The sequence below is a fragment of the Sebastes fasciatus genome, chromosome 2 (genome assembly GCF_043250625.1).
Source record: "Sebastes fasciatus isolate fSebFas1 chromosome 2, fSebFas1.pri, whole genome shotgun sequence".
In the NCBI taxonomy this organism is placed as follows: Eukaryota; Metazoa; Chordata; class Actinopteri; order Perciformes; family Sebastidae; genus Sebastes; species Sebastes fasciatus.
The window spans coordinates 12,020,683-12,036,863 of NC_133796.1; the positions used below are offsets into that span (position 1 = coordinate 12,020,683).

A 16,181-nucleotide genomic window follows, 5' to 3' on the forward strand; every position below is an offset into this window, starting at 1 on the left:
TGGAAATGTAAATTTATTCTTTAATTGTAAATCCTTCTGAAATATATCAGCTGCCTACATTAGCAGCATTGTTTAAAAATATATATATATTAAATGATTCCCTTCAGATAATCTCTTATCAATATCCTTTGGTCAAATCATTTAAACCATTTGCTGTTGTTTTTGTCGTTTTGATTCACCACTCTGACTATGCCTAAAAACAGAATAATTTGTGTATTTCTAGCTAGGCTTTTCTCGCCCTCTAGTGTTTAATAAAGAACATTACATCCTGCTCTCTATATATTTAAAAACAGCCACTTGGGTGCGTTGAGGTCCACAGATGCTGCTGGATGCAACAGTTTCATTTGTATGATATAAAAACATATATATGCTGACGTTGATATCTAATGCATATTGTTCTTTTTTTATTAAAAGTACAAACACAGAAAATACAGCTCCATGGTGATGCAATATAAAATACAAAAGCATAACACACAATACATAGAGCAGTACAATTATATACAACATAGGAATTTTTATCCATACAAACACATAAAAAAAGAGCAAATGGATATTTAAATAAATGAGTAAATAGATGATAATTATTATAGATAATAATGATTGAAGACAGAAAAGGAGGAAGGATGACAAGCTTCTGTTCCTTAAATTATAAATATATAAATAAATAACTTTAAATGTACTGGTATATCATATCTTTTACTTCAAAGAGATTATTTGAATGGAATCATAACATTTTTTATTTGTTGTTAACTATTGTACCTTGTTAATTAGAGTCTTAGGGTTGACTTTTATACAAATTAATATCTGTATATATCAAACAATATTAAGTAACTTTGATACACTGTTGTCTGTAATGTAAGAGACAATGTATTGTGCAATGACTGTTTCTAATATAGACAGCTAATATTTCAGAAGAGTGCAATGAGTGCAACAGTAGAATGAACTGTACTGTCTGTACCATCTGATGAACTACGTGCCACTGTGTTGCTACACTGATGACACTCCCCTATCAACATGCACCGTAACCCTGCAGGACAGTGTGGAGGTGTGACATGCACAAGCCCTGCATATAGTGTGGTCTCTTGTAGGAGGGGCGTGTGTGGATCTGGTCTGGCCGCCCTTCAAAAAGCTCTCCCATGACCTGCACGGTCCCACTCAGCCAGGCCAGTTGAGCACAGCGGAGCACAGGAAGCCTCTCAGGACTCATCATGGGACTCACACAGGACCCCAACTTCCAAAAGCTGCAGGACTGGTACACAGCCCATGCCCTGAACCTCAACATGAGGCATATGTTTGAGTCTGACAAGGAGAGATTCAACAAGCTCAAGTATGCATCCTATTGAAACTATTTTATTGTGTAAAATATTTTGTTTGTATGTAAATAAGCTGTATTATTAGTGTGACTTTGCCGGTTGTGTAATCTGTTGACAGTCAAGTTCACATGATAATGCTCTAATGGCATTCCTGCTATGCAACTATGCAGCTTCATTACATAATACTGAACACTAGAAGTCAAAACCAACCACTCCACCACACAATCATCCTGTTTGTTTGGATATTGTATTTATTTTTAGTTAGGAAATGTCACAGTCGTTGTTCCAGTCACTCATGTCTTTCTGTGTTTTGACAGCCTATGCATGAAAACTGAGGATGGAGACATTCTTCTGGATTACTCCAAAAATCTCATCACCGATGAAGTCATGAAGATGTTGGTTGATCTGGTAAATTCATTTCCATCTTAAATATCTGTCGCTTTTTAAATGCTAAAGTATATTCGCTTATTATCTCCCTGATAATACAATTGGATTAAGAGCTGATATGGGCAGCTGTAAAATGTAAATCCCATCAGTCCTTGCAGGAGACAAAATAATAAGACAAAATATGGGTGTTTTTACGTACACACGCCATCAATTTGAATCATAGCCACAATATACCATTCAATACTGACATATGCATTTTATATATCTGTCTGCTTCTGTAATTAACAAATGTATTGTCTGTTTCAGGCCAAGTCGAGAGGCATTGAAGCTGCCAGAGAGAAGATGTTCGCTGGAGAGAAGATCAACTTCACTGAGGTGCTCATTGTTGATCACATGTCAGCTGTAACTTGACTTAAAGCCGTCTTTACCTCTTGACATTTATGCTGGTGGGGGTGAAACAGCCACTGACACAGCACTCGCAGCATGTGACACAATAACTCCTGCACATATGTTTTGTGCTTGTTTAAAAATGAACATTGAATACAGTGAATTCAACAGCGGAGTATTCTTTAACTCCTTGATCACTAACAGTATAAGCAGTAGGTGCTAAATGTGTCTGTGTGTGTTTTGTTTCCCTGTGTGCTGTGGACATGAAGGGCCGTGCTGTGCTCCACGTGGCTCTGAGGAACCGCTCCAACAAACCCATCATGGTCGATGGCAAGGACGTGATGCCAGACGTCAACAAAGTTCTTGAGAAGATGAAGGGCTTCTGTCATGTGAGTGAAATCCACCAACCAGAAAGATGCAAAATCACCGGAGTTGACACATTTCACAGTATGAGTTTTATCAATCCTGCTCATGAAGGTTTGAGGTAGCTATCATACATAATGTTTCTGATGATTGTGTTTGTCTGTTGCAGAGAGTTCGCAGCGGTGAGTGGAAAGGCTTCACAGGAAAGGCCATCACAGATGTCGTCAATGTCGGCATCGGAGGATCTGACCTCGTGAGTGCAATTTCTGGGAAGATTTTGATGCATTTTAATGCAAAATCACACAAATCACACTGCCCAATACAGCCACAGTCTTATCTGAACTTGAACTTGACTTGCAGGGCCCCCTGATGGTGACTGAGGCCTTGAAACCTTACTCAAAAGGTGGCCCACGTGTCTGGTTTGTGTCAAATATTGATGGAACGCACATCGCCAAAACCCTGGCACAGCTGAATGCAGAGACGACTCTCTTCATCATCGCATCAAAGGTAGCTGATCACAGAGCACATGTTTTGAAACTGCACCAGAGTAACATCTCACATCAGAAGAGAAATGCCCTCTGATTCATATTTATGTTTACATAATTTTGTACAAAATCTTTCGTGGATAGACCAGTTGTAATTTTTCAAAAAATGAAGATAAATCTTGCTGTGCTGCAAGCCATGAAGTGCTCTCTCCAGAAAAAGCGACAGCTAAAAGATTAATAACAGTTACTCTAAAATGCACCTATTCAGGGGGATTGTTTTTACTTTATATTTAATGGTAAATATCTCAAAGCACAGACAATAAGATTCTTCATTTTTCTGTTGTCTGTTGATGTGTCATTCTGTACTGAAACTCTTGAGGTCCTCTTTTGCAGCCATATACCATAAGTTTAGTTGCATTTTATATTAATACTTTGTTATCTATGTTTCTAATTCTCCATTAATAGACATTCACCACCCAAGAGACCATAACCAATGCTGAGTCGGCCAAAGCGTGGTTCCTTGAACATGCCAAAGATGTGAGTATGCAGCGGCCTCAGACAGCAGCAACATTTTGTCAGCTGGACGAATGATGACCTTCAATCATATCTTCTCTATGATTCAACAGAAAGCTGCTGTTCCCAAGCACTTTGTGGCCCTTTCCACAAATGGAGTAAGTCACAAAACACTATTTTATAGGTTTGACCTTCTCTCTCTGTCCAGACATCTGATCCTAACTGACCTCTCTCTGTCTCCCCCCCTCAGCCTAAAGTGAAGGACTTCGGCATCGACACAGAGAACATGTTTGAGTTCTGGGATGTGAGTGCTCTTTTAGCCTTAAAGCAGACTGTGTGTGTAGTGTACAGCGGGTCCTGTCTTCATCCACACACAGACTGCATGGGATGGGGGGCTGCAGGCAGTAGCTATAAATAAGCGAGGCTTTTGACCTGTGAAGTAGGTGGTACCGACGCTCTGTCCGCCAGCTGCTGGGTAATCAGAAGCCTCTCTCTTCAGACTCAGTTATTATTGGTAGCGACCTTCTCTCTCGCAGAGGTTACTGTAAAGGCTGGGTTGAATCAAAGGTCAGGGAGCTGCATTCAGTTACAATATGCCCTTTATATCACGGAAAAAAATGTCTGCCAGTGTTTTACACTGTATACAGAATGTACAGTATCATCTGTCCCTAGGAGAGAGAGAGAGAAAACTCGACCAATGGGACTTATGCAAAATATCAAAGGCTAAATGATGAAGTGCTAAGTGAACTACGCTGCTCATGTTAATGCATATTATGGCTTATGATTAATTACATTAATGTTCCTCTCGCAGTCAGCACCTTCTGTTGTGTGCAATGCTTGTTTCTATCTCATTAAAACCCCACATTTTGCAAAGGAGTTTTGTATAAGACATGGATATATTTTCTGTATTTTCTGTTTTTCTTTTAGTGGGTTGGTGGTCGTTTCTCTTTGTGGTCTGCAATTGGAATGGCCATTGCCCTGCACATTGGTAAGTACAGTGAAAACAAATTTTTCTATTTTTTTTTTACATTCAAAAACATTATGACTTTGGTGCCTCCCACTTGTATTATCAAAAAACTCAATTTCAAGGATGCTCCAGACATTTAGACCAGAGGGTGGTGCTCAATGAAAAGTCAAGGCATCACCAAAGTTATTACAATTCATCCTGAGGTAGACATACGGTAAATGTCTGTACAAAATGTCATGGCAGTTCCTCCGATAGCTGGTGCGATATTTAAGTCTGGACCAAAGTGGTGGACTGTCTTACTGATTAACATTTTGCATCCCTAGAACCACATCGCTAGCATGGCTAAAAACTGTACACACAATGGCTTTAGTAAGTCAATAGGACTTTATCTTGCTGATATTTGGTGGAGAGACACTCTGAAAATACAAGAATCATTCCACACAATCAGTATATTATATCAATAGTTTATTCAGTCAGTAAACCTTTCTGTCACATCTCCTTTCCTCATCAGGCTACGACAACTATGAAAAGCTTCTTTCAGGAGCTCATTGGATGGTAGGTACTTCTCCAACACCTTCAGTCCTCCACCCTCTCTAGTGTAGAAAAACTATTCGTAGATACAGAAGACATGGATGTAAATCAGCATCATTTCCTCTCCTGCAGGACAACCACTTCCGCACGGCTCCCCTGGATAAGAACGCTCCCGTGCTGCTGGCTCTGCTGGGCATCTGGTACATCAACTTCTTCCACGCTGAGACCCACGCCATGCTGCCCTACGACCAGTACATGCACCGCTTCACTGCCTACTTCCAACAGGTCTGCCCCCACAATGCCGCAGGATGATCAAGTATTACTTCATATTGTTAAATAACAGATGATTTTGATCATACAGTAGTATGCATGCTGATATTAACACAGACTGACAGAACAACACTATGTCTGTGTTAATAGTCTGCACCCATCAGAGAGAATTTATGCATGTGACAGTTTTGATAAGTGTCTGTTTTCTAGGGTGACATGGAGTCAAATGGAAAGTACATCACTAACCATGGAGCACGTGTAAACTACCACACTGGGCCAATAGTGTGGGGAGAGCCAGGAACCAATGGACAGCATGCCTTCTACCAGCTCATCCACCAAGGTAACATTAACAGATCATCTTTCTATCAGAGTAACATGTAGGTGATTCAGTCAGAGTATCTAGTGTTCTGTCATCCTTATCCTATCTTTACTGGTAGCATTGCTAGCTGGTTAGCCTCATGCCATGAGTCTGTGGGTTACTTGTGTGTATAAATCTGACACTAATGTCGTCCAACTGTGTCCAACTCAGGAACACGCATGGTGCCTTCTGACTTCCTGATCCCAGCTCAGTCACAACATCCCATCAGAGAGAACCTGCACCACAAGGTAGCATTTGTGTTAGTAGAATTGTTTGTCTAAAGCAGCGTGTTAAAAGGGTACAGACCAGTAGTGTGGTATGCTGACATGATGAAGTCTTATTTAACAGAGTATACCCATTGGAATGATGATTTTTGCTTCCTTGTTGTGGGGAAGTTTGTGTAATCATGTACTGGTTGATCCTTAAACGCTGCAAGCATTTTAATTTACAGTTTTACATATTCACAGCATGAATTCAACACGTAGTTTTTCACATTTCCTTAATCCACCCACAGACAGCTAAACATCGTCTTGTGACCTCTGTGGAATTTTGAGTCCCAAATTGTGAAACAGTGATCTGAGCTACCGCTGCAGTGGTGTGTGTATTAATTACCCAGAAAACCTGAGGAATACACATGTTTGAGGGATCATCCTTAAAGGTCACACATTCTTCCACCACAAGAGCCAGCTGAAGTGAAACGTGCCCCGAGAGGGTCAATGACAGATGTAATTGAATATGTATTCTTAGAAGGATACATGGAGAACTCAATAATGAGGAAGTTTACAGTGTAACACTGTAAAAAAGATAATAAAAACACATGTTTTTGCAACTAAAACTACATATTGCTACAGGTCTGAAAGGCAATATGTCAAAACACAAGTACAACACAAAGTAAAGCATACACTGTGGCTGAAGGTGTGTGTGTGTGTTTGATGTGGCTGTAGATCCTGTTGGCCAACTTCCTGGCCCAGACAGAAGCTCTGATGAAGGGTAAGACCACAGAGGAGGCCAGAAAGGAGCTGGAGGCCAGCGGCCTGAGTGGAGAAGCTCTGGAGAAAATCCTGCCACACAAAGTAAGTCAAATCAAGAACAAACTGACTGACTATAGAGAATGAGCTCTCATAACAATGCCAACAAACTTAAACCTGAATTTGAGAAGAGGCTGTCATATCATGTTACTCATACCAAAGGAGTCATGCCTGACATGAGGAAGTGCTAACGGCAGACTACAGTAAGTACCAGGACCAGAGTGAGGAAGCATACAGGAGGAGGCAGTGCCCCCCAGTGACCATGACTAAACATAGCTATCAAGCCTTATCAAAAGCATAGTTGATTATGGCATGCACAAAATGGTCTGTATTATGAAATATTTCTCCCCGTTTAACGCAGGTATTCCAAGGAAACAGGCCAACCAACTCAATCATTTTCAAGAAAGTGAGCCCATACACACTGGGAGCACTTATAGGTGAGAGCAAACAATGTTTCTCTAACTTACAGCCACATGAAATAGTACAGTACTGTTATGTTAGTGGTTGTACAGGTGGTTTTCTTTTATTTGGATCTCTTGATTTTCTCCCAAGAGTCCATATGAAAGTCACAATAAAAATATTTTCAGAAACATTATATAGCACACGCCTACACATTATATATACGCACGATTATAGGAATTTTCACACACACTTAGTTATACATAATCATTTATAGATACACACACATTTCATACACACAAACACATCTGTATATCTAAACTAATGCTGACGGTGCAATTTCGTGGTGGATTTAACCATTTATTGCACACATGGACATACAGTTATGTTTGGCGCTGATGGCTCCACTCTCAAGATGCTCCCTGGATTAGCCAAGCAGCATGCTATTAAGCCAAGACAGGGAACGCAATGCAGAAAACTTCCACGAGAATACAAGAGTGTGCCCAAAGCGAGATATTGAATACCATTTTAACCCTTGAGCCATGCACATTAGGACTCTGAACTAGTAGGTGGAGTCTGGGGTGAGCTGGGGCTAGCAGCATTGGTGTAGTAGGCATCAGTGAGGTGGGGCCATATTTAAATGGACAGCCTTGTCGTGAGAATGGGCTGTGATTGCTGTGACAATAATTCAATCAGCTGCTTGTCAGCTGGTTACAGTTGAGGCGTATGACTTCTGTGTCCTGCATGAACTGACGCGAATCTTCATTAATAGCAGTATGTTGACAGCCATAGTTAGTGTTACTATTTATATTATATTATGTCCAGCTCCTTTGTGTCTCCTCTGAAATCCCATTGAATTAAAAACAAACAACTACCTAGCTCCCTCCATAGTTATTTTGTTGTTGTTGTGATAATTATTATTCTGTCTTATTTTACAGCGATGTACGAGCACAAGATCTTCATTCAGGGTGTGATGTGGGAGATCAACAGTTTTGACCAGTGGGGGTGAGACATTTTTCACTATACCTATACTATACATTATACACACAAAGCACTGGTTGTATTGAGCAGCTCTCCTTTTGTAACCCCAGTGCAGTGCACTGCAGCATGGTTTGAATATTTCACACAGCGTAAGCATCATATAGCTTCAATGAAGAGTTGGAAAAAAACATATATATATATATATATATACTGTATATGTGACACTGTCAGAAAATGTGGAATATGATGAAACCTGGATGTCATGGAGTTAATGAGTGTGACTCCATATCAGGGAGTTGGTGAAAAGGAGAATAACTTTTTCAGCATGCCTAAGGATTGCTGAAATCAATGACTTGTACCTTGCATTTTGGTACAATCCTGCCCTTTAACTTGTAAGTCATCTCTAAAACCAGCATTTCGAAGTGATTCAAAAACCTCAGTGTTAATGTGGCTGTTTTTGATTAAACCCTTCATATGTTCTTCACATCACTGAACCCATCGTCTCTCTTCTGCTTGTGTCCGCTCTCCTTTCCCTTTGCATTATTAGAGTCGAACTGGGCAAGCAGCTCGCCAAGAAGATCGAGGCTGAGCTCAAGGACACCGCAGAGGTCCACTCCCACGACTCCTCCACCAACGGACTCATCAACTTCCTCAAGAATAACTCTGCCTGAGTCTAGTCCCCCTCTTCCCCCCCGATAACTTCCACATCATTATCCATCTAATCAGCTCATGAGCTGCATGGACAGGAGACTCGCAGAGGCAGCTGGTCACTCCCACGCAGTCGAGCTGAAGCACTCTGTATGTTTTTACTCTCATAATGATTATCGTGACCGTCTACAGTGCTGTCTTTTCTATGTTTGTTCGTTCACCACTGTGAGGAGTAAAGGCTTTTTGTATTAGAGTTGTGGGAGGCAGAGTGAAATGTGCCCTCACCGTCTCTCCACTGTCACAAGAAGTGTAGTTTCTGGAATAAATATCTTTACACAATGTCAGTCATACCTGGTCTAATGTGAAAAATAAACAAACAGCTGTGAATAAATTACTGTAATAATGTGCATCAAAGTGATGCTAAAAAAACCTCCTGCACCCTCTCAACCTCATGAGCTTGTGTAAGCAACACGTCACTAGATGGCATCAGAGTGCCAGATTATATTACTGGGAGCAAATCAGCCACCCAGTAATCTACCATTTATTCAGTGGAACAAAGGGTCAAAGGTCAGTCCATCTGCACCGTTCCTCCCAACAAATCCCCTGACGCCACAGCATCCATTTAGAGAGAAAAACAAACATCTGGACTAAACAAACATCTGGACTGAAAGCCAGTCCTCACTGGCACGACGTTTAAACACCATTAAACTTAATTTTCTTAATGTGGGATTTCAGTCAAATGCCAGCACAACATTTGCCCGGTGTATTTCTCCTATAAACATCAAATCATATATATAATAAATTTATGAGAGACAAACATCTCACACAATACATCATGTGACGCTATTAATAACAACGCAGTAAACAAGATAAAGTGCTCTGCTATGTTCTCCTCATACTCCTCACTGCTGGGCACAATTACAGAGTGTGTATTGTATGAGGAGAAACACAAAGTTAAAAAAAAAAAATCCTAGACCCCCAGACACTGCTGGGTTTTCAATGCTGTTGCCAGGCAACAATACTTTACTTCAAATCTAACTTGTCCTTTTTTATCTCCAGCTCTGAAACAGGTTACAGAGGAAAGTGAGTTTGACTGAGGACGGAAAACACTCCACATTGTCAATTTTAGGATGTGGCAAATTGTCCCCCAAAAAAAATGTCATCTTGTAGTGTACTGTTTAGCTGTAAAATGAGAAAGTTTGTGACCCAGCAGCCATGTTGAGATCAGTTGAGGAAATACCAAGCACTGCTCACCAGCCGGCACAAACTTTGACCGTTTGATCGGAGTTTGCGAGTGATTGACAGCTGCCTCCGTTGACAGAAACGCTCTGTGATTGGCCAAAGTCTCCCGTCACGGGCTAGATTTTCTAAAGCCTGTAAACAGAGCCATGATGAGGTACATAAATCTAGTTTTCTCTCAGAAGACTTGAATTACAATATGCTGAAAGGTTATTATGACATTTTTGGATGACAAAAACATTCTGCCTACTGCAGGTTTAAAGCTACTGATATCAACTGCAACCCCACTGCTGAATTACGACTGTCTTCCAATCTATTTGAGCGAGGTGCAATAGGTTGAAACAAACAAGCAGCGAGTAAACATGAGGAAATAAGTGATTAGGCTCAGGCTTAGTTCATCGGAGAGAAGAACCAAATAGCAGCATGAAAAAGGTTGTGTGCGTTCCTGAGATGTTTGCTGAACAATGGCGCTGCATACCCTCACATTCCACTTCATGCTTTATTGGTTGGCCCTGTCACTCATTTTTTTTCTCTCTCCAGCCTGTTAAAGAGCTGCCCCCCCCCACACCCTCACCCAGCTCGATCAGGGTCCCAACCTGGCCCAGTGCGGTAGTTGCCATGGCGACATCACCCCCCCCCCTGCCACTTTCGACAGTGCAGTCCCAAGTTCATGGTGGTGTCAGACGAATGGTAGGAGCAGAGTCTGGGATTCTTCTGCAGTGACTAACCGTACCACAAAGCTCCTCGTTGAAACATCTTCCGAGAGGCATGTCCTCCACGCATTCGCATCATTTGTATTCATCATGAGCCACAGCGCTGGAAGCAGTTTTTAGGGTCAGCATCCTTGCATGTAAACAAGCTCGGAAACTCGGCCTCAGAGGAGAAGAGCAGCCTGCAGGTCCGAGGCCAGTTTTAAATTCTCCCTTGAACTTCACTGGAATGCCTTTAATGTCCTGTCTTTTAATGTGTTCTCTTGGGCTAAACATTATCCCTGCTAACACATGACACCCCAACAAGCACATCACACCAACATTTCCCAATATCAACCTCAGTGGAAGGTCCCTCTCTAGTTCCATGATATCTGCAGACTGAGGCTGCCATTGACAGCAGTGACACAGAAACCCTGCAGGCTGTTAAAAAAAAATAAAAAAAAAATAGCCATTGAGTCGAGCCCAGCTTCATTTTTTCCCACGACTACTGGAGTTATATAAAGATTAACTTAAGTACGTGGGCAGAACTCGTCATGCTGCAGCATAGGAAGCCAGCAGCAGTCTCATGAGGCCGGAGGGGGCTCCAGCTGACCTCTCATTGCTCAGGCTCCATGTCCCCCATTAAAAAAGTTTCTTCAGATCCCCAGATCCATCTTTAAATGCATTGCTGAAAAACACCCTAAAAAATATAAGAACAATTTCATCTAAGATCATATAGTTCCCATGTTACTGCACATCTATGTGACCATCTGGTGAAGAGGAAAATGAAGCAGTGCAGCTCTCACCTTCCTGAGAAAAAACTATTCTTAAGCAAGGAAAAACATATTTTTAATGTTTTGGTATAAATTATCACATGGAAATATTTGCCTGCTCCATATCTGAATAATTTCTTATAGATGTCTCTGACCTCACAGAACAGTCAGAGGTTCATCTCTGCCAAACTACCAGACAGCTTGTGCACCCATTGTGAGATTTTTTGTATTCACCACCTCTCCTAAATCCACAGAAACACAAATATACTGATCGACATCTGGCTCTTATTCAGCGTCATAATGTGAGAGATTTAAAAAAAAAAAAATACTCCCACGCTGAATGTTCACAGTGAAAGTGACAGTTGGTATCTCACATTATTTAGACCACGGCTGTTTTTGGTTGAAATTACATATTTGATGTCAAAGCAGGCACGACTGTTGTTTTTTTGCCACCATAGTAGAGGTAGGATTGATTCTTTCAACCTTCTCAGTGGTTTAAGGTTGTTTCATGGATGTGACTCTGCACATCATAGATAAAAACTAGTGGTTTTTTTATGGAACAGGTTATTAAAGGAACAGTGTGTAGGATCTGGAGGTATCTAGCGTTGAGGTTGCAGATTACAACTTCTCCTGTGTGCCAAGCGCCTAGGATTGCTACTGCAGCCGAAAATGCGAATGGCCCTCTCTAGAGCCAGTTGTTGTCAGAGTAGTGTGCTTAAAGTGTGTGTGTATGTGGGAAGTGAGTGGTGAAGCAAGAGAGAGAAAGAGTGGCGGTGGCGGGAGCGAGTAACGTTATCGACTCCAACCCAAGCAGTAAAAGTTTGTTTTTTTCCATTCTGGGCTACTGTAGAAACATGGCGATGCAACATAGCGGACTCCGTGAAAAATCCCCCAAAAAACCTGATGATATCATCAGGAACTACACGGATTATACACGTCAAGTGTGTTTACACGTGTTGGGGAGCAGTACTACTACTGCATATATGAAAAAAGTTGTATAAAGCTTTTTCTGGCTGCAGGGGGATAAATTGTCTCCAGTGATGTCACTTGAGTCAGAAGAAGTGAGCTTACCAGACGTAGCCCGCTCCTCACGCTTGAGGCTAACAGCTCGAGGCTACATTAGCCGCTACTAGAATAACATGCCTCCACCGGAACAGTCAAAGGTGAAGTTGCATTGTGGGTAATGTAGGCACCAGGTTGTGACAAGAAAGAAGAACGCATTGAATAAAAAAAGACGATATCTTTTGTTCTGCTGCCTCCACTTGCTGTCGAGTTTTTCAGATGTAATTTCTTAGCAGCAAAAAATCATATCCACTGTATTGAGATGACAGTTTCATAGGTGAATACCTCATCACCTTCACACATAAAACCACAATCATCTCCAATGACTAGATACCACAAGGGCTAAGTGAAAAAATATGTTGTGTTGAATTGATTTCAACTGTAAAGGGTGTGTCCTAATTAAACATATTTGACTGATTAAATGATTTGATGATTTGTGAAGTGGCTCACTAAGATCCAATATTTTCTGTTTATGTATAAGTATGATTCTCCGCAAGTTGGGTCTCTAAATATTCTCACTGTTAAGGTGACCAAAGTGGCGAGGGCTGGAGACTCTGGACATTATAAGTATTGGATGTGAGGTAACCAGAATTAGGGAGAGAGAGACAAGAAATCCCGCTATAAAGGGACTTAATTCAGATGAGTTTCCCCTTTAACCTCATCAAGTGGTTTATTTTAAAAGACAGACTTGAAGGCAGGGGATCAGGTATGGATGGTAGCATGCAGGGCAAACAGAGAAATGTTCTTCTCCTACTTATAGGAGTCCTGATCATCTGATGATCGGGCTCACCTGTGCTGTTCAGAGGCAACTAGGCGCAGGTGAGCCGGTGGCTGCTCTCAGAGCTCATTAGAATGATCACTCTTCTCCCGTTGCTGTAACACATAAAACATATCACCTCATTTCAGGAGTTTTTCCAGAGAGAGCTGACAGTACGTGGTTTAGAGCATCAAGTGTGAACACTTTCATCAACTAAACCACTGAATGTGACTTCCTGCGATAGAAAGCAAACTTTTAATTGAAAGTGGCGCTGAAAAAACTCTGCTGAGTGAAAAATCAGACAAGGGTAGCAAACAGGAGGCTGATTTTTTTTTGTTACAGGAAGGGGGACAAAATGTCAGTAACCAAAGATTCAGAGTGTATGAGGTAATCCTGTGGCGAGCATATTTTCACTCATTTCCTGGCAGTGGAGGTACCCGTGTGCTCCAGAGGGAAGGTGTTCTTTTGTGCGTTGTAACAGAGCTCACCTCACAGCGGCTCCCCTGGGGCTCCGCTACCTCTGCACACACATTAACACACACACATTAACACACACACACACACACACGGCTCCCTGAGTCACAGGGTGGAACCCTCACACACATAAAGGGCGCTTTGTGCCCCAACTCATGGAGCTGACAACCAACACCAGAGAGCTCCTCACACTGAACACCACTGTTTAGCTAACAGGGGAGCTCAGTCAGAGGGCAGACCGCTTTTATGTACGCCCGCACAAAATGTATCTCCATCTGTGTATCAGTAGCTTATAAATTCAGTTGGGCCTACTGTAATTGAAACTGGAGACTCAAAGAGTGAAGGGGGTGTGCAGTTTTGAATTTTCAAGTTTTATCCTCAGTGCAGGTGCAGGAACTGTGACGGTCCCCTTCCCTTATTTCCACTTTCATTTTGAGAGATATGGCCTACAGTCATCCGTGAGTCTCTGAAACATATTTCCCGTAACTGAAAAGAGAGGGTGACTTGATTTCTTACTCACTGAGGGATTGAATCGAGCCATGCAGCAGTAATTTAGCTGTAGAAATGTGACTTCCACTTCTCCTGAAACCCACCCACTCACCTGCAGGATCTCCAGAGAGAGAGAGATGACAGCAGCACCGCTTGTGTCATGTTCCTGTATCTTTACAGCCAACCTCACACAGGGGCATCATTAAATGACTTTTAAAGCTGCTATTAATAATATGTCTTATATCAACAGTGCTTCTGTAAACCATCAGAGAGCCGGGCTGCGTCCCCAGGAGGGAGAGTCCACAACATCATGACACGCTACAAGTTTGCGTGCATGGGTGTAATTATACAGCAGTGTTTTACTGACTGTGGATAACACCGGCCCCGAGCACATTTTTAATGCAGCTACAAGTACTGACGCTTTGTAGGAGTTAGTGGAGACTAAAACAGAGTTAATAAGAGAATGAAAAGTGGACGGAAACTCAACTGCAAATGAAAGGTAATGGTTCTCTGTTGCTGCTGGATGTTTAAATAAGCCACCACAGGACAGACCATCAACCATTACAATCGTATTTACGGAGCAATAATTTCCAAAATGACCACCAGCACACTTATTAGTGGACCTAAATTTATCAATTGAGACCATTATTATTCGTGGAAAAAAATGTCTTGACTTAGTATTTGTAGAGACAATCTGACCCTTTTGGAGTGGGGGTCAGTTGGAGCCAGCATCTAGTGGCCATCGATGGTATTGCACCTTGGGGTACCTCAGCATTGGCTTCAGCCTCCGGCCGTGGTAGTTTCCATCTGGTTTACACCTTGTTGTGTTGGGGTGTTCAAAAAAATCAAAAAATCCTACAGACAAGCCCATAGGTGGTTTGTATCCAACACCACTGTGGAAATGTTGGCACGAGTTAAAAACAGTAAATGTTTTTCTTCATTGCTCCTCAGGTCTCTTCATTGTTGACCTACTGTAGAATCTACCTGAGGATTAAAGCCACCGGAGTTCATTAGGCCTACCAAGCCTAGAAACCAAGACACACGTCCGCCAGGTGGGTCTGAAGTTTTCCACCTGCTTTTATTTCTTCTGTTGCGATTGCTTCTTTTCTTGCTGTTATTTAGTCATTTCAAGTCAAAAGGGGAGGGGAGGTTGTGGCTCAGGGGGTAACGCTGGTCATCCTTTAATCACAAGGTTGGCAGTTTGATCCCTGGCTTCGATCCCCGGATCCTCCTGTCCGCATGTCGAAGTGTCCTTGAGCGAGAAACTGAACTCCAGGTTACTCCCTAGGCACTTTACAGCAGCTCACTGCTCCTAAATGCTTAGGATGGGTTAAATGTAGAGGTCAAATTTCATGTATGTAATGTATGTGTCAATTAAAATGGTTGTTGTTTTACTGTCTGCCTCCTCAGTGATGATAAAACAATGAGATCTGAATTAACTTAGTTACATAACGACCAAAGGTATCCTATCTAATGGAGATGCAATCAAGAAAATCTCAATTATTTATAGAACGGCTAAATGGATAAAGAGAAACACACATAACGAATATGAAAAAGTCGACGGAGCTTCTCTATCAACCCTGAACATGATGTGATGACATGTTGTAGGGATGTGATCTATTTAGTTTAAGGGTTCAGAGGCAGATTCACACTTTTATGTCTGACATTAGGAGGAGAAATCTGGTAAACAACCTAGTTTATGCTCCAATTAGCCTAAATGTTAATAACAATACAGCACCACAGGGGTGCAACAGCTTTACTCAAGTTGGAAAACAAAGAGCCGTTTAAAGGAGACAACTTTAATACTGAAAATTAAGTTACAGTTGCACAAATCTGAAGGTTTCTTCAAAAATATTCACTCACTCTGACCATTTCTGCATCTCAAAATCAGGGGATTTGTTAGCACAAATACCAGATTTATGATGTAAAATAAAAGACAATATTTGTCTCCTAAATTTAAAGTAACTTTATACATTCATAGTTGACTTGGGGCTTGTTTTGTAACTAAAAAGCTTAAAAAATTCCACGGATATCCTTACAGTTTATCAGTTCATCATGCCTGTGTGGT

The 16,181-nt window shown here is 41.6% G+C and overlaps 1 protein-coding gene across 1 annotated transcript; it reads left to right on the top strand.

Annotated features, from left to right (window-relative positions):
• Nucleotides 1-1,134: 1,134 nt before the first annotated feature.
• gpib (glucose-6-phosphate isomerase b) lies at nt 1,135-8,971 on the top strand. The gene is made up of 18 exons (XM_074609774.1): nt 1,135-1,327; nt 1,631-1,721; nt 2,007-2,075; nt 2,357-2,476; nt 2,620-2,703; nt 2,811-2,957; nt 3,401-3,472; nt 3,562-3,606; nt 3,699-3,752; nt 4,376-4,436; nt 4,927-4,970; nt 5,079-5,231; nt 5,427-5,556; nt 5,746-5,822; nt 6,519-6,647; nt 6,964-7,039; nt 7,940-8,006; nt 8,530-8,971. Exons 1-18 carry the CDS (start codon nt 1,209-1,211, stop codon nt 8,651-8,653), a joined length of 1,662 nt encoding a protein of 553 aa, XP_074465875.1. The 5' UTR covers nt 1,135-1,208; the 3' UTR covers nt 8,654-8,971.
• Nucleotides 8,972-16,181: the final 7,210 nt, after the last annotated feature.

Bases quoted from the DNA above. Each gene is read 5' to 3' on its own strand.
- gpib (XM_074609774.1), top strand. From the start codon at position 1,209: ATGGGACTCACACAGGACCCCAACTTCCAAAAGCTGCAGGACTGGTAC. The intron at 2,704-2,810 runs GTGAGTGCAATT...CTTGACTTGCAG, and splicing joins GCATCGGAGGATCTGACCTC to GGCCCCCTGATGGTGACTGA. The intron at 8,007-8,529 runs GTGAGACATTTT...TTGCATTATTAG, and splicing joins AACAGTTTTGACCAGTGGGG to AGTCGAACTGGGCAAGCAGC.